At 39.4% G+C, this 20,234-nt stretch overlaps 5 protein-coding genes across 8 annotated transcripts; 3 read left to right on the top strand and 2 right to left on the bottom strand.

The window, feature by feature from the left end:
* The first annotated feature begins 545 nt into the window (after positions 1–545).
* Positions 546–2,989, top strand: LOC140798437 (monothiol glutaredoxin-S12, chloroplastic). Its single transcript, XM_073152263.1, has 2 exons — positions 546–979; positions 2,324–2,989. The coding sequence occupies exons 1-2, from the start codon at positions 581–583 to the stop codon at positions 2,828–2,830; spliced, it is 906 nt and encodes a 301-aa protein (XP_073008364.1). The 5' UTR covers positions 546–580; the 3' UTR covers positions 2,831–2,989.
* Positions 2,990–4,325: 1,336 nt separating this feature from the next.
* Positions 4,326–6,399, top strand: LOC140798473 (uncharacterized). 2 transcript variants are annotated; one of them, XM_073152313.1, is made up of 3 exons: positions 4,326–5,225; positions 5,504–5,735; positions 5,841–6,399. In XM_073152313.1, the coding sequence occupies exons 1-2, from the start codon at positions 4,395–4,397 to the stop codon at positions 5,708–5,710; spliced, it is 1,038 nt and encodes a 345-aa protein (XP_073008414.1). In that variant the 5' UTR covers positions 4,326–4,394; the 3' UTR covers positions 5,711–5,735; positions 5,841–6,399. The 2 variants fall into 2 exon arrangements, with proteins under 2 accessions (XP_073008414.1, XP_073008413.1); XM_073152312.1 differs by lacking the exon at positions 5,504–5,735 and having other exon boundaries at positions 4,338–5,225.
* A 325-nt stretch (positions 6,400–6,724) lies between these two features.
* LOC140799157 (uncharacterized) lies at positions 6,725–11,276 on the top strand. Of its 2 annotated transcripts, none has more exons than XM_073153320.1 (8): positions 6,725–6,987; positions 7,083–7,208; positions 7,434–7,465; positions 8,266–8,307; positions 9,084–9,164; positions 10,654–10,742; positions 10,897–10,947; positions 11,024–11,276. In XM_073153320.1, the coding sequence occupies exons 2-8, from the start codon at positions 7,135–7,137 to the stop codon at positions 11,051–11,053; spliced, it is 399 nt and encodes a 132-aa protein (XP_073009421.1). In that variant the 5' UTR covers positions 6,725–6,987; positions 7,083–7,134; the 3' UTR covers positions 11,054–11,276. The 2 variants fall into 2 exon arrangements, with proteins under 2 accessions (XP_073009421.1, XP_073009420.1); XM_073153319.1 differs by having other exon boundaries at positions 6,818–6,987; positions 9,081–9,164.
* On the bottom strand, positions 10,932–15,227 carry LOC140799156 (internal alternative NAD(P)H-ubiquinone oxidoreductase A2, mitochondrial-like). 2 transcript variants are annotated; one of them, XM_073153316.1, is made up of 9 exons: positions 14,580–15,150; positions 14,153–14,369; positions 13,532–13,692; positions 13,298–13,363; positions 12,862–13,025; positions 12,546–12,660; positions 11,903–12,082; positions 11,662–11,827; positions 10,932–11,058 (listed from the first exon to the last, which is right to left on the bottom strand). In XM_073153316.1, exons 1-8 carry the CDS (start codon positions 15,024–15,026, stop codon positions 11,675–11,677), a joined length of 1,503 nt encoding a protein of 500 aa, XP_073009417.1. In that variant the 5' UTR covers positions 15,027–15,150; the 3' UTR covers positions 10,932–11,058; positions 11,662–11,674. The 2 variants fall into 2 exon arrangements, with proteins under 2 accessions (XP_073009417.1, XP_073009419.1); XM_073153318.1 differs by lacking the exon at positions 10,932–11,058 and having other exon boundaries at positions 11,446–11,827; positions 14,580–15,227.
* Positions 15,228–15,814: 587 nt separating this feature from the next.
* LOC140799351 (selT-like protein) lies at positions 15,815–19,154 on the bottom strand. The gene is made up of 4 exons (XM_073153658.1): positions 18,879–19,154; positions 18,719–18,789; positions 17,073–17,388; positions 15,815–16,184 (listed from the first exon to the last, which is right to left on the bottom strand). Exons 1-4 carry the CDS (start codon positions 19,047–19,049, stop codon positions 16,068–16,070), a joined length of 675 nt encoding a protein of 224 aa, XP_073009759.1. The 5' UTR covers positions 19,050–19,154; the 3' UTR covers positions 15,815–16,067.
* Positions 19,155–20,234: the final 1,080 nt, after the last annotated feature.

Genomic DNA, 20,234 nt, shown 5'->3' with positions numbered 1-20,234 from the left:
TATTCAGAATAATATTTATATGCAAATTGGAATCGCCATTGATGAGAGCAATAATTCGGTTATGATAAGAGAGATGAAAAGCAAGGTAGATGGTTATTATGTAATAATAATCGAATAGTTAAATTGTAGGGCCCTCTAATAACTCTCTTGTAAATACAATCTAATATAGAATGATAGGAATAGTTTATATATTTTTCAATTTAATCAAGCCCGCTCAAGATAAATGAGCTTGATTTCTATCCTGGCCGACCTTGTGTAAGTCAGTCTGAGTGACCGTTCAATTGCTTCGATTGAATGTGACAGATACAATCTGAGCTGTTGGATGTGCGCATACGAGGACCACCCCAAGAGGCCCAGACCCACCCATATGAGGTTGGCCTGGACGAAATCCAATCTGGAAAGGGTCCTACAAACACAGGCGAAGATGGGCCTAGAAGACTAACTCTGGCCCAACTCGGATCCGACTCACTTGAATCGGATACTATTGTCGGACTTTACCTTACATCCGACCCGTACCCTATCTAACGAATAAGAATGGCGAGAAGAGAAACTCAAAGCAAGACCCACGGAAGAAGAGACGATGGCCGCATCCGCCCAACTCTCTCGACTCCAACTCCTCTCACCTCTCCCTCGCTTCCCCTTTTCTTCCTCCTCTTCTCCCACCTCTTTCGTCTCTCCCTTCCCTTCCTCTCTATTCTGCCGCTCTCTAACCCTTCGCGCTGTCTCTTCCGCGAAGCAGCGCAGCCGCAGAGGCCATTCCTTCGCCGTCACCGCCGCCCTAGGAAAGTTCGCCGATGCTGAGATCGTCCCGGTTCCCCAGGCGACCGAAGAGTTGGAAGCTGCGTTTCCCTCCGCTCCCGGCGTTTATGGGGTCTACGACAAGGACGGGGAGCTTCAGTTCATTGGTGTGTCGCGAAACATCGCGGGAAGCATCGCTACGCATATCAAATTGGTCCCGGGTCTATGCTGTTCGGTAAAGGTGATTCCTATTCTGTTTTTAGGTGCATAATTTCCAGTAATTAGTGGATTTCTAGCAACTGGAAAATGTTTTGATTACTTCTGAGATGGGTTTTTGTCAAACATGTTTAATATTTTATTGTGCGAGAGAGTGGAGTTACCAAAAGTTATATTTAGTGTGATCTGCTAATTAACCTTTGCGGAAAGTTTGTGGATTATGAAGTATCGTTTGGGACATCTACATACTTAAGAGTGGTTCAGCATGCTTGTGGATTGTGGAGTATTGTCTGGACTGTTGCAGTTCAAATCAATCAAGTAATGACAGATTTGGTTAGCAAATCAAGCCTAATCTTGACTACTAAGTTTCGCAACTCAAGTCCTCTTTCAACAGTAATTGGCATATAATCCTGGGTCTTTTGAAAGTTTAAATTTTATTTTTCTAATAATTTGAGTACAATCATAGCATTACCCTACAATTTGTCTTGTAAATCTTTTTTCTATGGTTATCTTGGTTTCCGTTGCAGTTAACGAATCATCTTAGTGGTCAGCCTTTGCTTATTCCTGCATTGTCCCAAGTTTTAACCTCTCATAAGTGTATAATCGCCCTGGATTATAATCTCTGATAAATGCTCACCAGAAGCAAGCAACTCAATCAAGGTCCTTGATTATAAGGTAGGTTTGGTATTGGTAACTTGAAACCCACCATATAAAAAGTTGAGGTTTAGTTTTGCCACTTGGACCTGGCTGGTCTAGGGTTGACTTCTTGCCTCATATAGTTGAGAATCTCAATATGTACACTTAAAGCAATTTTCGACACTCGTCTCAATGACTCTATGTTTCAGTAAAGTTGAGAAACTGCGGTTGTAGGAGGGACTTGAGCCCATTTTTAGCTAGTCAGCCCAAATTCTCTAGATGATATGATTATAAGAAGACATTCCGTCTGAGGAAGGCATTAACTGAGGAAGGATTCAAACTGTGGCTTCAGAACAAGTTTCTTATTGTGAAAGCAAATTGCTGTAAGTTTAGTGGCAGAGAGTTATCCCAAACCTTACAGATTGATATTTTGCAAATTGAGCCAAATTTGAAACATTTTTGTATTTCTGGATCTTTTTGTGATTTTCACAATGGATTTTGAAGTCCTTAGAATTTAGTAGTGTTAATTAATGTCATAGGATCATCGTAAGTAAATAAGGAACCCAGTTATGATTGAGAAAGACTATTTTGTGGTAATCTGAATGGGCGTAGAGTCTCACTGATACTTCCTACATTGTCTAAAATCCCTTCTATGTCTCTCCTTGCGTAGATTGGTGCATAATAAATAATGCAACACTGAAACTATTTTCCATCCTGCACCTTATCTATGTAGGTGGGTCTGCTAGATGACGCAGCAGCAGATCGTGCAGTTTTAACCAATGCTTGGAAAACATGGATGGAAGAACACATAACAGCTAGTGGCAAGATCCCACCAGGGAACGAAACTGGAAATAACACCTGGGTTCGCCGCACACAACAGAAGCCAAACTTGCGGTTGACACCTGGTCGCCATGTTCAACTCACAGTCCCATTGGAGGAGCTTATTGATCGGCTGGTGAAGGAGAACAAGGTAGTTGCATTCATCAAAGGATCAAGGAGTGCCCCACAATGTGGCTTTTCGCAGAGGGTTGTGGGTATCTTGGAGGCCCATGGTGTGGATTACGAATGCGTGGATGTATTGGACGAGGAGTATAACTATGGATTGAGGGAGACACTAAAAAGTTACAGCAACTGGCCGACATTTCCACAGGTTTTCGTTGGAGGGGATCTTGTGGGTGGATGTGATATAATCAGCTCCATGGCAGAGAAAGGAGAGCTTGCTGCTCTTTTTCAGAAATAGTTCTTCCAAGCACAAGACAAGACTAGATCATTTTATTCCCTTTGTGACAGTCTTTCGAGAAGCTTGGTCATGAAATTGTAGAGTTGGTGTATGTTCTTTACTATTTATCCACCGTAGTACATTAGTTCATTCGATAAAAATGTACAATTTATTATCTCACTTCTTGGTTCCTCTTCTCTATTGCAAACTAGAACTGTAGTGATCAGCTATTCTGCTTCATCATGTAGAATACCAAGATCGTTAGAACAAGTAGACTGCGATCTTCTAAAGGCTGCTGTTTCTACTTTTATCTCTCATGCAATCTTGTCAAACTATTCACTTCATGCATCTCATGTGGTCGAATATAACTTGGGAAATCCAAAGGCTTATTTCGCATTACAACCATTGCCATTTGTTTTCCCAAACAAAAAAAAAGTTGGACGTTAAAAGATAACGGAATTAAGGACAGGAAATCTTCAGCGGCATGTGGGTGTCTCTTTATCACTCCGGAATAATCCTTTTTGTGTTAAATAATGCTAATGAATTTTCTTTATTGTAATGATCCATACGTACTCTGGACCTCTTACTCTTGTCTGCTCGTTCAATAATGAAATAGAACCAATCCTTGTTTCCAGCTGCACATCCCCCAAAACAAAGCTGGTTATCAGGGATGAGTGCCCCCTTAACTGACGACATCTTCCTTTCTCTGAACTTGTTTCATGTCAATAGTACCACACTTCATTGAGGTCAGGACTCGGGCAGAGTGGTGGGGGCCCCTGCTTGATTAAGGCATGAGAAACCCATCAAGAAATTAAAGAAAGAGGATGATGCTCTTAATACGCTTATTTATATTCAGATATGATTAGAATAATTACTTCCACGCCAACTAATATGTTAACACCCATAACAGCCGTCAGATTAATCCAAATGTCAATCGTAGACCAATTCACAGCCGATGGATTTTACGTACTAAATAAAAATTCTACGTAAATCATGAGACTGAGATGCACACGTTTCCCTGGTCATTGTCAGGCAAATGTTCATAACTGCATCATGATTCCCTCCCCCCCAAAAAAAGTCAGTGTCGTGCCGGATTAATACATCCTAATTCCTAACGCTCAAAAACCGCCAAATCGGAACTCAACTTAGTACTTTTGATCATTCCAAGTAATTAATGAAGTATTATGAGGATTAAAAACTCGCTTAAACGGCTTTTCTTTTCTTATTCACCATATGAATACGATGTTTATATTTATAGGGTTTGACCAGCACAAATTCCCCAAGGTTTTCAATATTTCTCCAAGAAATTACTCGCAATTTGCAGTCCAGATGTCCATTCCAATGGGATTTGCATGCGTAGCACTTGCGAAGACTAAAGAAAATGCATGTGAAGTCTTTTGTGTAGCTATAAGTCTATAACCTTATCAAGTACGACATTTTAGACTCAAGAACATTATAAATAATATACAAAAGCCCCACCATAGTCATCACAGGTCCGCCATAGATATCGGGTCGGATCGTCTTAAAACCCGACCCGTCTCCTAAAATCGTGTTAAAATCCCAAACATAGCTCTGCTCTCCCTCCATGATGGCCTCTTTCTCGCTCACCACCGATCTCCACCACCACGATCACGGCGGCGGAGGCGCCGCCACCTCATCCTCCTTGACAACCCCATCTCCTCCTCCTCCTCCTCCAACCCCATCTAACCACTCCTTCCCCAGCAACCCCGACGACCTCTCCCGCTTCCTCCACCAACTCCTCATCTCTCCCCCGCCGCTCCTCCTCTCTCGCCCCCCTCGATCCCACCCGCCTCCGCAGCCACCTCTCATCTCCCTCCTCGACGCCCACCACGACCTTCTCCTCTCGGCCGCCTCATCTCTCGGTTTTTTCCACCTCTCCGACCACGGAATCACTTCCCATCTCCATGACTCCGCCCTCAGAGAATCCCAAACCCTAATATCCTCCTCACCCCGCGATGTGTCCGCCCTCGGCTTCGGCCACCTCGACGACGACGAAGAAGAAGAACCCGACGGTCGCGATCCGATCATCGTGCTCGACGCCGATGACGACAGTGCTGGTGATCTACGTCTACTGGAGTACGCGAGGCGGTTGAAGAAGGTTGGGCTGGAAGTGTTGGGTTTGCTCTTCGGGGGGAATCCATTTGGGGAGGGGGAGAGGAAGGCAAAGTGTTTGATGTGGGTCTCTTCGAGGGCGACGGCGCCGCCGTCTTATTCTGGTGGTGGGATAGGGGAGGAGGGTAAGGTGAGGATAGGGAAGGGTTATCCGTACGTGATGGGTTTACAGTACGAGGGGAAGGGAAGGGAGCCGAGTTGGGTGATGGGTGACTCGGGGGAGTGGATCGCCGTGCCTCCGCAAGATGACTCGCTTCTCGTCACACTCGGAGACATCGCTCAGGTGAGTTCCACTTTTGAGTGCTAACTCATTGTTCTCATGGATGGGCCTTAAAATATTATATCTTTACTAATTTGGGAGCAAGAACTAAAAAACATACAACAATAGTAGCAATGCCAAGAAGCTATTAACATTATTACTGTTTGGATTGGTCGTATGAATTAGTCGCTAAATATTATATATGAATAAGTAGGCAGAAATATTTTTTGATTGCATATTATTTTAGAAGTTATATACCTACCTAATTGACCAATATCTAAAGAGGATGGCCGTCTTTGCAGATTTACTTGGATGTTGATACTAGTAACAGAGTTCGAGTTCTGTGTGATTTGAGAATAGGACGGTGTTTCTCCCCTGCGCTGCACTTGTTATCCAAATACTGTGACCATTTTTTAGTGGAATACTTTCTAATGTTATCTATTCGACTAGTTTCCATTGCTGAAACTTACTCTCAAATCAAACAACCCCTTAGATTTTGGGGCTGTTAAGCCGAGTGCAGAATAGAGCAGGCTGGTCTGCTTCTCTCTTTAGTAATGTATCTTTATCTAGCTACAAATTGTTTAGTTAGTTCATCAAATTCCATAATTCTCATTGTTTTTGTAAATCTGCACGTTGAAGGTCTGGAGCAATGGAAAATTCAAGAAGGTGAGAGGCAGAGCTCAACCCTCTCCATTGCCTTCAGGGTACTGCAATACGTCTGGCTGCATATCTCTATCGATGCTCATAACTCTGCCTTTGGATAGCGTCATCTCTTCACTGGTGCCATCAGTGGTGGAGGACAGCAAACACCAACGCACCGATCGTGCCGATAATGGTGGAATGAAATTTCGTCCATTTTCGCTTGAGGAATATGCTTGGAGGGTTTTCCATGAATGCCTGCCTCTTAAGGATCCTCTTGCCAGATATAAGATTTGACATTGTCATCATCCTTTGCATTTGTTATTGTAATCTCTGTTGAACTCTTATTAGTTGAACCCTATTAGCATTTCATCCTTGGTTTGCTATGAGTTTGAGTGCTAGTAAACCTTATTAGCATCTTCATGCAAGGTGATTTGCTTGTCAAATACAAGTTGGGTGGTGTTTATGCTGTACTAAGCTGCTTGAGGAGTAGTAAATGAGATGTTACATTGTGATTTAAAGCATCTTACCAGTAAAATTTGAACTCTTTTAGATTGTATGTATTAGTAGTCTCTCGTTGTGTTATTAGTACTATCATTTATTGAAGAACCAAAAATTTTTGTGGTTCTCTTTTAAAGATAACTGAAGGGATTAGTGTGTGTAATTCTACAGATTTACTATTGTTTACATAGTTTCGGGATCCTCTTCTTAACTAGTTTAGGCATTAATTTAGAGTTCTTCTTGCATCTTTCCTAAAGTACTTTTAGTTGCGGGTGTAAATTATAAAAATGTTATTGCTCATGTAGTGATGTTCTAGGGTGTTAAGACTTGAGAGAAAACTCTAGGATGTAAATTATAAAACCCCAAAAATTTAAACCATAGATGATAGATTGATAGACCCAGTCCCAAATGATGTAAAGACTGTCCTATAATATAAAGAAATACTATCTTCTTCAGGGTGTTCTCTGCAAATAGACATCCTTTTACAGCTTTACCATCGACAAAGCTTCGCGATTCTTCCCCCCCGCCCCGCCCCCTTCTTCCCTTCGTCCTCACAACCGCCATCGCTGAACCCTTTAACTGCAAACCATACGACTCCACCTTTTCCGCTTTCTAAACGGGCTGTGATCGAACTGATTGATTCCAGGTAACTTATTCGAATCCTTCTCTATTCGTCTATTCTGCCCCCCAGTTTCCTAATGGCAGATATGATTATTGGGTAATATGCATCTCTCTCTCCAGAGTTGGAAGTGAAGCTATATAGAGATAATTCTGAAGGTTATTTGGAGGATCGATGGGTTCTAAAGCATGTGGTGTCTGCAAGGAGGTGCAATCCAAGTATAAATGTCCCTCATGTCGTGCTCCGTAGTAAGCAAAACCCTTTTCTTGATCCCTCTCATGTAAACTTTCTGGAAGAATTCAGAGGTTTTGTTTCGAATCAATATGCTTAAAATATTTGAATAATACGGATTTACTAGTTCGTGTACTGTCACTTTGCTTTGATATATCATTACATTCTTATCTTTTCTTTTGGTGGGCAAACTTCTTAGAGTACATACTGACTCGATGATTACTGTTTGTTCCTCCATGCAGTTGCTCAGTGGCATGCTTTAAGAAGCACAAAGGTGTTATCTTTGAGTACATGCTAACTTCCTTTTTTTATAATTTTATTGGTACTCTTTGTTAACTAGTTATGTGAAATTTTCTGATCCAATGAGAGATTCAAATGTGGCTCTTCGCCATTATTTTCATAGATTTTTATGATGATGAAGAATTGTAGTTGTGTAGTGATTAGTGAAACATAGTGCAGGATTTACGTGGAAAATACGATTTATCCTTTTTATCTATACACGTTTGTTGGTTGGCATAATGTGAAATAGGTAGGAACTTGATTGTGAGCAGAGAAGAAAACTATAGGAGCGAACTACTTTATTGAATAGTTTGTGTGGTCTAACTGGGAAAAAATGTTCATATACATAATGCAGAAGGTATGACTAGGGAGCAAGTTAAAGTTTTAAAATAATCTTTGTAAAGAGAAATACAGAGTACCATAGACATAGACAATGATGTTATCATCAGATTAAGCGTCAATGAGGACAGCTAGGTTTACAGTTCTCCCTTCCTCTCTTCATGCAATCAAATATATTGGTTGGTCTGTTTTCATTTCTATTTCTCTCTCATCACTAATATGAAGCTATAATTCTCTCATACTAACCACTAGTATCAGGATACACTTCTCCGTCTCAGCATTATTATAGGTTTGTACCATCATGGGTAATTGTTAATTGATAGAGCCAATACTGTTTCCTTGAATAGTTGAAATTCCATATTTCTTATCATTGCCAATGTAGCGTGTACTTCTATATGTTTCTTTTTTGTTGATTTGTGTCATGAGTAAACTTTTCTTTTCAATTAATTGGTGCAGAAATCCTTTGTCAGAAGTCATTGACTCCTCTGGAAGAACAGAGTAAGTCTTTCCTCCAATTTGCTTGAGGACCCAGTCTACTTTCTCGATTCAGTAGTGAAATTCTTTTGGTATAGGAAGCTGCTACATCCAAAATATACCTCAGCTCCCATGTCGTGCAACCAGACAAAGGAAAATAGGAAAGGGGTGTTTCGTTGTATGTTTATCTGTGAATGTTAATTAAAAAAATCCAGACTTTCCTCCTGTTAATCTTAGGTTCTGGGTTTTGGCATTTTAGAACATGATTTATTACTAATTACTTTTTTCACCTCCTGGCAAAAAGTTTGCTCAATCAACTGATGAGAAAAAGCAAAAGCTTTTCAAGAAATCGTGCATTGCCTGAAAGAATTAAGTATTCTTATTCCAGATTAGATAGTATCCATATGTTAATCATCACTCATTATGCTTGTTCCAATGCAATATCGAAAGACATGAATTCATTATTTTGGTAAAGAAAGGCACTGGCTTCTGGACCCTAAATGTAGCAAATGTTCCACTATCTGGTGTTCTATGCCAACTTCACCAAAGGAAATAACATTGGATTGAATCTGCATGCACAGTTTGTTCTATATTTTCTTTAAGAGACCCTCTCATGCGTCATGGACATGAGCTCTTTGGCAGGAGGAAGAGGAGATAATTTAGTCTGGCATTTATTGTTGCATGCTCTCATTCTGATGTTAATTTATACCATGAAATATGTAACTAGACCCTATATCTACTTCAAATTAGGTCCTAAGAGCCACATATTGTTAAATAGACATTTTTCCTATCATTAGCAGCAGCCACTGTGCGCCCTGCAAGGTCGCTTGAAGTCGAGGAACCAAGCTGGCTTGTGAATGAAGAGCAATTACAATCTCTAGGTATGGTTTGCCTGATCATGCATGTATTACATGTTATGATGCTCTGTTAGAATATATTTTTTTCATATCAGATTGAATTGTCAAGTCTTTTATTTCCCTTTTGTTCTAAAACCCAATTAGTTGACTGAAGATTATAAAACTATATTCTTCTTCATTTGTTGTTTGAGGGACATAAAATCCACGGTATTGGGTATTTTCATAAGATGTTGCAAAATTTATTAAATCTTTGAACATTTTAACTGCAAATACTTGAAGAGTTACTTCTTTATTGTCAATGATTCAATCCAATAGACAATTGGCACTTAACTGCAAATACTTGTCTTGGTGATGATTACTTTCTTGTTGATGATTCAATCCTATAGACAAGTGGCACTTAACTGGTAGTACTTATCTTAATGAAGAGTTCCTTTCTTGTTGATGATTCAATCCAATGGACAATTGGCACTTAACTGCAATTACTTGTCTTGGTGATGATTACTTTCTTGTTGATGATTCAATCCTATAGACAAGTGGCACTTAACTGGTAGTACTTATCTTAATGAAGAGTTTCTTTCTTGTTGATGATTCAATCCAATGGACAATTGGCACTTAACTGCAAATACTTGTCTTGGTGAAGAAATACTTTCTTTCTTGTTGATGATTCAAATCCAATAGACAATTGGCAGTGCCCACTTATCTGAATATGCTCTTATCACTCGCTGGTCATTGTGCTGACTATATGTGGGCATGCTTTTCACCTTGCTTGTCAAATATTCTAAGGAATATTGGTAATAGACAGGAAACAATTGAGCCCCCCTTGTTAAAGGCCTTGTGTGCAATCAATTAGTGTTTTTGTTAGATATTTAGAATTTTAGATAATGATCTTAAAGCACTTCGTCTACTAGTCTCCACTTACCTCTCTTCTTAGCTGTCTAAAAAAACTAGGATATCTTCTTGAAGCTCACTCTGGAAACTGCAAAGAGAATACTGTTCTTACAGCCCCTCAAACATTCTGATTGATGACTTGAATAGCCATATTTAATTTGTGATGAGTTCTTAATAGATTTTGATGTTTGGCTTATGATATAAGTTGTCATAATACCTTCTGTCATTATTTATTTTCATCTGTCGAGAATATACTCTTTGTCGAGTAATCAGCAAGAGCTTCTGGATTGCCTAAAGTGCTCTTGATATCTACCACATATTAATAGCAAAAGGTTTGTAGAGCACGACACTGATGTAGTTGCTACTTTGCTGTTCATCTATCACATGACTGGAATGAAACTTGCACATATGATGTACAAAGACAAAATGTGTGCCGATTTAATCACGTAAATGTTTCATTGCATTATATTCCTTCTCAATTTCTATGTTGTTATTGTATGTTATCAATCAGCTGTTCTGCATTCTGATCGACAGATATTAGCATTGTGATCTATCCAACTTTCTGCCTCTTAATATATCCACATATTTTGTTTATCTCACATTAAGCTTTTACTCACAAACACAGCTGTGTCCGCCGATATTCGAGACGCTCTGAAGGATGAAGAACTACGGAAACTTATAATCAGAATTGACAGTGCCGAAGAGCCAGACAAGGTAATGATTCACTGTAACATGATCATCACAGAAATAGTCAAAGCCTAAAATTTGGGTGCTACCATTTTTTCATTCAGATATACTCAGTTGCACTTGTTTAGATTAAAATCCAAAGAAAATTCAATGCTTAAACCACCGCTTTATTTGTTTGCAGGAATTGGATAAAGCCATCCAAGGACAAATTTTTCATGAATTCACTGACAAGGTGCGTCCCTTCTCCGTTTTGCTTCGTAGGCTAATGAGATTGGATAGTAACAACCATACATCCGGCATATGTGCAGATTCTGGCCATTGTTAGTCCAAAAGAGTGAGCTTCCTGCAAGAGTTCACACATCGAATCTTGCCCTGAGTGGTGTTGATATTATCCAGTTTAAGGCTGAGATTAACCGCAACAGTGGCTGTGTCTTGGAAAGAAATTAATTTATATAGGAATATCCCTAACAGTTGTTTCTCAGCTCTTAATTAGTGTCTTCAATTTGTAATCAAATGTGATTATTTTAATTAGGTATTAATCAAGCTCGTGGTATTCTCTTATTTTCCGGGTATTCAGGTAGGTAAGTTTCCAATACCACAGCTGTGGGCATAACTCTCTCGCTCGAGTAATAATATAATTACCCAGAAAAGTAATTGCCGATGACAATTTACTTTCAGTGTACGTGCTTTTCGGTTTATTCACAAAGGGTGGTTGTGGAAACTACTACTATTATCCAAAATATCCAATTTAATAAGCCTTTGTTCCAGTATACAAGAACCAACAGTCAAGTAATAAACAGAGAAAATGCCAGATTTATTCGCCAAACACTGGAATCTGGTTATTACTTAACTGTAATCGAGGTCCAAAAAGAAAAGGAATACGAACTTTATATGGAAGGGGGTAGATTTCTCCCGGGAAAAAAAATTCTATATGGAAGGGGAATACCTTTCCAAAAGCCTTAGATGCGGCTTATGTCACGACCAAACACAAATGTAGTAAGCCAGTTGATTGCAACGTAAAATCTGTTCCTCCAACTAATAACACGAGTTAAGTATGCCGATCGCCAGATGAACCAGCTGACAAATCCTGCAAGAGACAACCCTTTTGCCTCCTGATCAAAGAGAAGCACCATTAGTTTCATCACCAAATTTGACGACATAATAGACATGGTGCGAAGATAACTAACCTTGCTCTGTCTTAAATCCACTAGTGCTTTGTATCTTCCAACTGTTGCCATGCTTCCCAGATGCTTATATACGAAGGGATCTCCAAGTTCCACATTAGCTGTAGAGTTTGCATGGCCTCCACCAGCTTTACCAATCCGGTTCAATAGTTTGGCCAGATACTTTCCTTGTCGTTCTGCAACCTGTTTTTAACACTTTAAAATTTTAAATTACTATTTGAAATGAAAACTTGATTCAACTTGCAAAAGGTAAAGACAACTAGAAATATAGGTCAATGGTGCATATGATGTCCACTAAATAAGCGTAAGCTAGGTTGCAAGCCCCCTGCCCATTCTACGACCAGCAAGATCAATAACTCAAATTTTCAATTACCAATCATAGATTTAGTAATAAACCCCTCTTGCATGATTTGTAATTTAGCTAGATTTAGTCCTAAAGCTCTCCCATCTCTCTGTTGGTTTCTAATCCAGATGGGAGTTCAAAAGGATCTCTTTCTACCACAGATGCAAGAGGCTTTAGATTTGCAAAAAGTTTTAGCAACTTCATGGAGTTATAAATCCTTCAAACATGCATCTAGACTTATGATTTGCATCTCTTCTTACAAGAAATATGATTTTGGAAAAGCAAAATATTGCACCAGATTACCTGAGCTAAAGCTGGAAGGGTTGGTTTGCCTGTGCTTTCAATAAATCCACTACAATCACCAATAGCAAACACGTCCGGAGAAGAAGGAACACGTAACCACTCATCGACACCAATCCTGTAAAGAATGCAAATCTTCTTACTTTTCCTTGACATATAAGTTGCATCAGTATGAACACTATAGGAGTTCTAATGTATAAGTTGCATCTGAAGTTTAGATAAATGCAACTTTATATTTCAGGAGCAAATGTTGAATAAAATCGATATTGTAAAAACAACAAAGAATAGATATTAAGCTGCTTAAAGTGAAAAATAATACCTTCCACCTGGTGACTTTGAAAATGGCAAAGAGAGAACCAATGGGGAAGGGCCAACACCAGTAGACCATACAAGAAGCCCATATGGAACCTCTTCTCCATTATTCAGAATTAGTTTTTCAGATTGTACATCTTTCACTATTCCATTGACAAGGCGAACACCTGACTGGGATATAAAAAAAATTAGATTCTTCACTGTCTGTTCTCTCCTTCCACAGATGTATAAGTGATGGAAACAGGACATAGAAAGAATGACTCGTATTAGAAAGTTCAAAATGTGAAATATGCTAATGTCGTGTAGATCCCAAAGTAGTTTAAAAAAAAAAACTATATGGCAAGAGATTTTAAAAAATAAGTTACATGATGAACCCAAACGGATAATAAAATAAATAATATCGCCACAAAGGAGTTTGTCCCCATTGACTTGGATTTACTCACCTTAGTAAGTTGACTTATAGCATACTGTCTGAGGCGAACGTCAAATGATGACAATATTTCACTTGCCTAAGATGAGAAAGGGAAAAACAACTGTCAAAACTCAATCTTAGATCAAACTATTTTACATAATTACAGCAAGCAACTTGATATGAATACTTGTAACAGTAAATAAAAGCTTCAGTGAAAAAACCAGTCAATATTTTAAAGATCGATGAAGAGCTACTGTATGCAAACCTCAATTAGGGTTACACGGATATAATCTTTAACATGGGAGTAACGTTCATGAACATCTCTGATAATAAAATCACTGAGTTCGCCACTGAATTCCACACCTGTTGGACCACCTCCAACAACAACGCAGTGCAAGAGTCTTTTCTTTTCTTCCTCTGAAATACCTGTAGTATAACTCAGCAAGTTATATCTAAGGCTCTAAGCCTTAATAGAGGGGATCAAAGACATTTGCAACAGGTACAATGAACCTTCTTAATTTTTAGTAGTCAAATCTTAAAATATACGATGTTATGCCAAATGCTCCTCCTCTAGGATCTGCATAATATTATCAAAAAGTGCCGTGCAATATGATAAACAAGAAGAAACACGCCGTTAGATCTTTAATGTGTTCTACAGTTATTCTGCGCCAAGGAAATTAATACTGAGTGATAAAATAGTAACTTTTTTGCAAAGCTTCCTTCTTGCTAAATAGCATTGATTATCTGAGTGATATCGATGATTATCCGATAAATCACTAGCAGTCTAGCAGAACAATTTGACAATATAACTTTTTGCAAAGCTTCCTTTTTTATACAAGTGAAAAGGAAAAAAAAAAACATAAATCGAGCTATTGAGATAACATACCTGGCACATCAGATAGCATTAGATTGAGGAGGAGCTTGCGACGAATTTCTTGGGCATGGTGGACTTCACGAAGAAAGATTGCATGATCCTTCACACCATGTATTCCAAAAGTCGAGGCCTCTGCTCCGGATGCAACGACCAATTTGTCATATGAGACCTTAAATTTCCACGGCTCCAAACTATCTTTAACACCATCCGTAACAGTTTCACACTCCACCTTATTATTATTTTTCAAAAAAGAAAGAAAGAAACATTATAATTTACCATAACAAAACACGGATCGAGCATCCTTTACATCCTATCATGATTCATGAAAAAAAGAAGCTTAGAGGTCTTAAATTTCCCCGGAAATCCCACTTTCCCCTCGCTTCCCCATTTCATTAAACACTTCGGAAGCCGTAAGCAAGTAAGCAACAACCCAACTAACCGTGTGCGCCTCGGGATCCACGCCGGTGCACTTGGCGAGGAAGAAGTAGGACCCTGGCGCAGTCGAGATCGCGGGCTGGATCCTCCCGATGGGCTCGGCGACGGACCGGAACTCGAGCGTTCCCACGCACGTCGAGGCCAGCAGCGGCGTGAACACCATGTGGTTGCGCGGCGAGACGCACACGACGTCGTAGAGTCGGGTGTCGATCTCTTTCATGAGCCGGCACCCCGCCCACCCCGTCCCCAGCACCAGGACCCTCGGCTTCTCCGTGGATCGCGTGGGCCCCAGCCCCGAGAGGCCCGCCGCGGCCACGCCTGATCCGACTGCCTCGGCAGCTCCAGCATCGGAGACGAAGGCGGCGGACAGAGGGAAGATGGGGGAGAAGTGTTTCCTGGGATTGGAGCGGGAGAGCGGGGAGAGGCGAGAGAGAGATCGGAAGAAAGCCATGAGAAAATGGAGTTGAGAACGAAGAGAGTGTGGAAGAGAGGAGAGACGGTTGTAATTAATGTTGTTAGATCGGACGGCAGGAATTCGTGTTTGAATCGGAGGGAGGCGGTGGAGATGACAGGTGGCGCGGTGACTAGAGGTAAAGGCGGCCTCAGTGGAGACGATTAGAGGACTTTTCTTTGTACTTTGTTCTGGAAAACTTTTATAACCCCTGAGGTCATCTGCGTGGAATTTTTTCTGTTAAGCATGACGAGTTAAAGAAGCTTTTGGATTTAGAGATAATTACATTTATGACCCTGAACTATTCTTCGTTTATACGTAAAATCCTTATAACTATGTGAAAAAATCTCATAATTAATTTCAGATGCTTTAAAACAGTTTTTATCTTTATTTTAAAAGGAACAAATAAAATGATTATTAATATTTTCTTGTCCGCACCATTAAGGGTGGGGGTCTAAATGTATTTAGCACTTGGATAATTCATATAAACTAATATGATCAGAGTCAGTCTATTGAACCATGAGTTGAAGACCTGGTAGTTGGTTTACCTATTAATTTAAGTTTAGGAACGCAAATCTTACATATAGACAGTAAAATAATCAAGCAAACGACTACTAATATTGATGCAAGTGATAGACAATTGATTGTTCCTTTACTAACAAAAATTGCTGCCTCTGGTACAAGTAATTCACCTAGAGAATCAGAAACTCTTGACATGAACTAGAAAGAAGATATGCTCCGATCGATAGCAAAATAATAGAAAATTAGCTGCGTCCATACCAACAAGATTGATAATAAAATAGCAGATAACAGCAATCACCGGAAATGATCAGATTGACTAACAAAATAAGCTGATTCTTTACAAGTATAAGTCTGGATAATTAGCAAGTTGATCATTAACGAAGAAATAATAAATCAAAAGTTGCAGCTTCTCCTGTCTGTCCCTAAGTAGATGGTTTTAACACACGTGAGATGACAGCAGCAAATTGATAACCAGACCACCATGAAGTTTCTTGCATATTGAAAAATCTCTCCAATTACCTATGCCCAAACTTTTCCAAGATTTTTCCCAAATTGACTTTCTGGTAATTTGTTGCCAATCAGTTCTCTCAGCTCAAATTCACTGGGGAACCTCTGCTCCTCCAATTTTGAGAAAACCTAGAAAGTGGAAAGGAATTTATAGTGAGCAACCAAGAGCCATGTGCAGACATCACAAAGAAATGGGAAGATAAACATGCTTACATAAACTTAACCACAATATCTTTCACAGATTCTTGCAAAACCAATCATTTAATCACAGATTCTTGCAAGGACAAGGCATTAGTCTATATAATAGGTTGAGCAACTTTATAATTTCCTTCGTCTTCATCATTTAACTTTAGGCAATCATATTTCACCAGATATGGAAAAGAAGAAACAAACACAAAAAATATGGAAATTCCAAAACCCTCATGAAATAAATGGCTATGGGCAGATTGAATTCTTCACCACAAGAATTAGGCAATTACAGCAAGTTGTTACAAAGCTGCCAGCATTCGGCAAGGGATAAGGAGAAGAAAAAAAAAATCAAATTTTCAAGTACACTAACAAAATATCTGCAACATCTGTTACGCAATCAAATGGAAAACATACAATGGTATGACATTACAGCATGGAAATGGAAGCATTGTTAATTGTAACCACATAGCTATCATAAACAAAAATGACTTGCACCACATCTGTTACGCAGACAAATGGAAAACATACAATGATATGACGTTGCTGCATGGAAATGGAAGCATTGCTAATTGTAACCACAGCCGTCATAAAACAAAATATACTTACAAAAAGATTATTATCTCACATAAAAACTATATGCAATAGGGTTCTTAAAAAAGCTGTATCTACTTGTTTTTTTTTTTTAATTTATGCCTGCCTTTCTACGTACGCATTCAAAACATTATGAGTTCTGACAAAAAGATTATTTTGCACTACAAAGGTCAGTATAACACGCCAAAAAATGGATGCATCAGAAAACAAAGGTTTTGTGTCTCAGAGCAACCCTACCAAGTCTCCATTGCAGTAAACTTCAAATGCACCAGAACTCTGTAGAAAAGATTGCACAAAATTTCCAAGAAGCCAAGTTGTTGCCATAGCTCCAAATCTATTGGCACGCAAAGTGAAATACAATGGAGGAGGTGTCATTCCCAGCCTGGGGAAAATCTGGTCACCGGCCATTACAATTCCAATAGCTCCTACTTGAACAATGGGTACCACTTTGCTGAGTAGGCGTTTTGGAAGGGTTGGAGGATAATTTTCCAGGACTACGTGGAGCCCAGGAAAAGAGGTTTCCAACATTTTCTTCATGGTCATCGCAGTTCCCCTACCAAAATAAATATCTCAACGTTATTCATGATTTCATGTTTGATGATCTTCTCAAATAGAAATTATACAGAACATAACAAAGTGAAGAATTTGTCATGATAACTACAGATTCCATAGCAGATATATAAAACTCAACACAGAAATATAGTTTCTTGAAGGAGAGAACAATTACAAAGAATGACCCGCTCTTCTATTAATTATTTTTCCAGTGCACTAAAATAGGCATGGAATTTAGATCCTTGGTGGAATAACAAAATGAATGTTGGAATCATTTGCTGCTGTTTCAATATCTCAGGTTAAATAAATATAATGTTATTCCTCAAAAAGGAAATAAAATAGGATAGACAAAAAGAACTATTTAGCGTTATCATTTTCCACTATTGGCTTGGCTAGACGAGGTTCATTTTCCACTATTTAGCGTTACCATGAGTTATGTCCTCCAAAAATTAAAATTCACAAGGAAGCAAGGAAGTATCATGGGTGCCTTTTATTCCTGACTAATTTATTCCTGAGTGAAGTAATTGGAATCCCTGTAATGGTACTCATAGTAAGCTCATTCTCTGGTCACCCAAAATACGAAAAAAATGTTACAGAAATGTTGGTCTATATTTCCTTTCTAGACCCAATGAATTATAGAAGTTGCCTGATGATTAAAAGTCCAAGCTTTTTTTTAATTCATTAAAAAGAGTTGAAATCAGCTAGTTAAATTGGTGGCCAGAATAGCCTTAAGAAACATCAATGGCAAGAAGATTACAAAACTCCTAGGGAATATCAGCAAAATCTCCCGGCCAAAAATATCTTCGGACCCTTTTACCAAACCATCCAGTCAACGGCTCTATTTTTCTCCCTATAAATGTGTGTTTTTTATCCTTACATTCTCATATGCAGTTAGCAATCTGTTTAATCTTTAACGCTGAATTCCTAACAGTTCAAATTATTGAGATGATGCTCTCAAGTTACATGTCAAATTATGGTTACATAGCCTATACGCAGCTATCTCTTCTTGTGACAGCCTTTGGGCATGAAGAACCGCATGTTATTAAGATGTGGAATTAAAGACATCAACCCAAAAAAAATAAAACTTTAAGAGCTCACATGAAGAAATAAAATTTAAACAAAAATATGGATTCATTTCAAGCAATCAGAAATCAATCATTCCCAGTAATAAACTAGTAGTGCAGCAAGAACAGAACTAGATCAACCGTACGGATTCATATTTGCACGCGAATATAGATAATAGTATACTTTCAAGTTTTTCATATCTTTCTTCGGAATCCAATAATTCAAATAAGATTAGAGAGAAACCCAAGAATAGGAAGAGGTCTGACCTGTAAGAGCAAGAAGCGCAGAACTTTAGCTCGACCGTAGTCCCATAACCCACACCTCCAATAAGCGGATTCTGCACAGATCCACAAAAGAACGATCCAAATCCCAGGAATAAGGAGAGGATAGAGAAAGAGAAGAAAGCAATGGAAGAAGGTAAAGTACCTGAGCGACGGAGACATCTGGAGTTTGGAGGAGAGATGAAGCCGGCGGATGGTGGTGGTGGTGAATGTGTGGCTTAGGAGGAGGAGGTGGTGGTGGGGTGAAGAGGTTGACGAGATCGGAGCAGAAGAGGAAGACGGGAAAGCCAAGGAGGAGAAGCTGCACCCGATCCATCGATTAGGGTTTGGGAGTCCGTAGTTGGGAGAAGGGGAAGAGGAGTCGTCGTAACGAAGAGGAGAGAACTTTGGTGGTGGATGGGAGAAAGTAACAGGAGTTGGCTAATTGGAGGCTGCCAAGTATCCGGGATGTAACTAATTGCTGCATCTGGATAGTTAGAGGATCCGCATAATTTGAAGATTCAGAGAGATTGGAAAAACCGAGGAAGGGTGCTCGGCTGTTTAAGCGTCGCCGAAGCAGCTCTACGGTGCAATACGTTGAAATTGATCTGAATGGCGTTTAAATCAGAGCAATAGTTTAGGAATCTACATAATTTGAAGTCCAGATTATATAATTATATTAGCTAAAATTTAATAAAATATAAGTGTTTTTATATCTATGAAGGATTGGTTATTTGCACTATGCGTTCCTTCAGTCGAAGGACCCGATGTTTTGGGATGGTTGGAGGACTATGTGGAAAATTTCGGTGGCACCACGGATCAAAATATTTTGTTCAAAGCTAACTTGGAATTGGTTACCAAAGATGCTTTGTACTTTTTACGGTCTGGTCTCCATATTGAAACCTTGAAGCATCTTCTTTTCACCTGCAAATATGATGTTGAGGTGTGGGAGTTGATAGTTAGGAAATACCCAACTATCGATCATCTTGCTGATAGGATTAGCCAAGATCAGCTAATGATAAGATGGTTACCTGACAAGAGCAAGGATGTCACTTTCAAGGCCTTGATCGCTTCGACACTGTGGGTCATTTAGAAACGAAAGAAATATGAAGACTTTTTGGTGGGGAAGTTAAAGCCCATGAGGACAAAAGTGAGAAGGGCTATATAGCTGGCTGCGGAGTTGTCGATAAGAGCAATAAGATGGTTGGGCCTAACAAAAGAGAGCAGATTAGATGGACCTAGTGAGAATCATGTTGGATCAAATTAAATACAAATGGTGCTTTTAGTATAGGAACCGGCTAGGGTGAAGTAGGTGTAGTTTACATAATGTGAAGGCATTGGAACCGGCACCGTGCAAGTCGGCAATTATAGCGGAAGCCTAGGAAATGAGGATAAGACTCAACATGCTGGACAATAATATAAGTGCTACGGCGGAGATAGATCCATTAGAACTTGTCATAATACTAAGAGGGGAGAGCATATATCCATGGCGTATAAGGAATCTGGTTAATGATTGTCTGGC

This window comes from Typha latifolia, chromosome 12 (genome assembly GCF_019914945.1).
Source record: "Typha latifolia isolate L0001 chromosome 12, TyphaL0001v2, whole genome shotgun sequence".
Classification (NCBI taxonomy): Eukaryota; Viridiplantae; Streptophyta; class Magnoliopsida; order Poales; family Typhaceae; genus Typha; species Typha latifolia.
The sequence above is the reverse complement of the archived record's forward strand: the minus strand, read 5'-3'. Positions and strand labels throughout refer to the sequence as shown.

Coding starts and splice junctions, on each gene's coding strand:
- LOC140798473 (XM_073152312.1), top strand. CDS start 4,395: ATGATGGCCTCTTTCTCGCTCACCACCGATCTCCACCACCACGATCAC. Junction 5,226..5,840: donor CACTCGGAGACATCGCTCAG/GTGAGTTCCACT, acceptor TGCACGTTGAAG/GTCTGGAGCAATGGAAAATT.
- LOC140798437 (XM_073152263.1), top strand. CDS start 581: ATGGCCGCATCCGCCCAACTCTCTCGACTCCAACTCCTCTCACCTCTC. Junction 980..2,323: donor GTCTATGCTGTTCGGTAAAG/GTGATTCCTATT, acceptor TTATCTATGTAG/GTGGGTCTGCTAGATGACGC.
- LOC140799157 (XM_073153319.1), top strand. CDS start 7,135: ATGGGTTCTAAAGCATGTGGTGTCTGCAAGGAGGTGCAATCCAAGTAT. Junction 7,466..8,265: donor ATGCTTTAAGAAGCACAAAG/GTGTTATCTTTG, acceptor TAATTGGTGCAG/AAATCCTTTGTCAGAAGTCA. Junction 10,743..10,896: donor GTGCCGAAGAGCCAGACAAG/GTAATGATTCAC, acceptor ATTTGTTTGCAG/GAATTGGATAAAGCCATCCA.
- LOC140799156 (XM_073153318.1), bottom strand. CDS start 15,026: ATGGCTTTCTTCCGATCTCTCTCTCGCCTCTCCCCGCTCTCCCGCTCC. Junction 14,370..14,579: donor TGGATCCCGAGGCGCACACG/GTTAGTTGGGTT, acceptor AATAATAATAAG/GTGGAGTGTGAAACTGTTAC. Junction 12,661..12,861: donor TCAAAGTCACCAGGTGGAAG/GTATTATTTTTC, acceptor CATTCTTTACAG/GATTGGTGTCGATGAGTGGT.
- LOC140799351 (XM_073153658.1), bottom strand. CDS start 19,049: ATGGATCGGGTGCAGCTTCTCCTCCTTGGCTTTCCCGTCTTCCTCTTC. Junction 18,790..18,878: donor CAGATGTCTCCGTCGCTCAG/GTACTTTACCTT, acceptor GGATCTGTGCAG/AATCCGCTTATTGGAGGTGT. Junction 16,185..17,072: donor TTTACTGCAATGGAGACTTG/GTAGGGTTGCTC, acceptor TCCACTTTCTAG/GTTTTCTCAAAATTGGAGGA.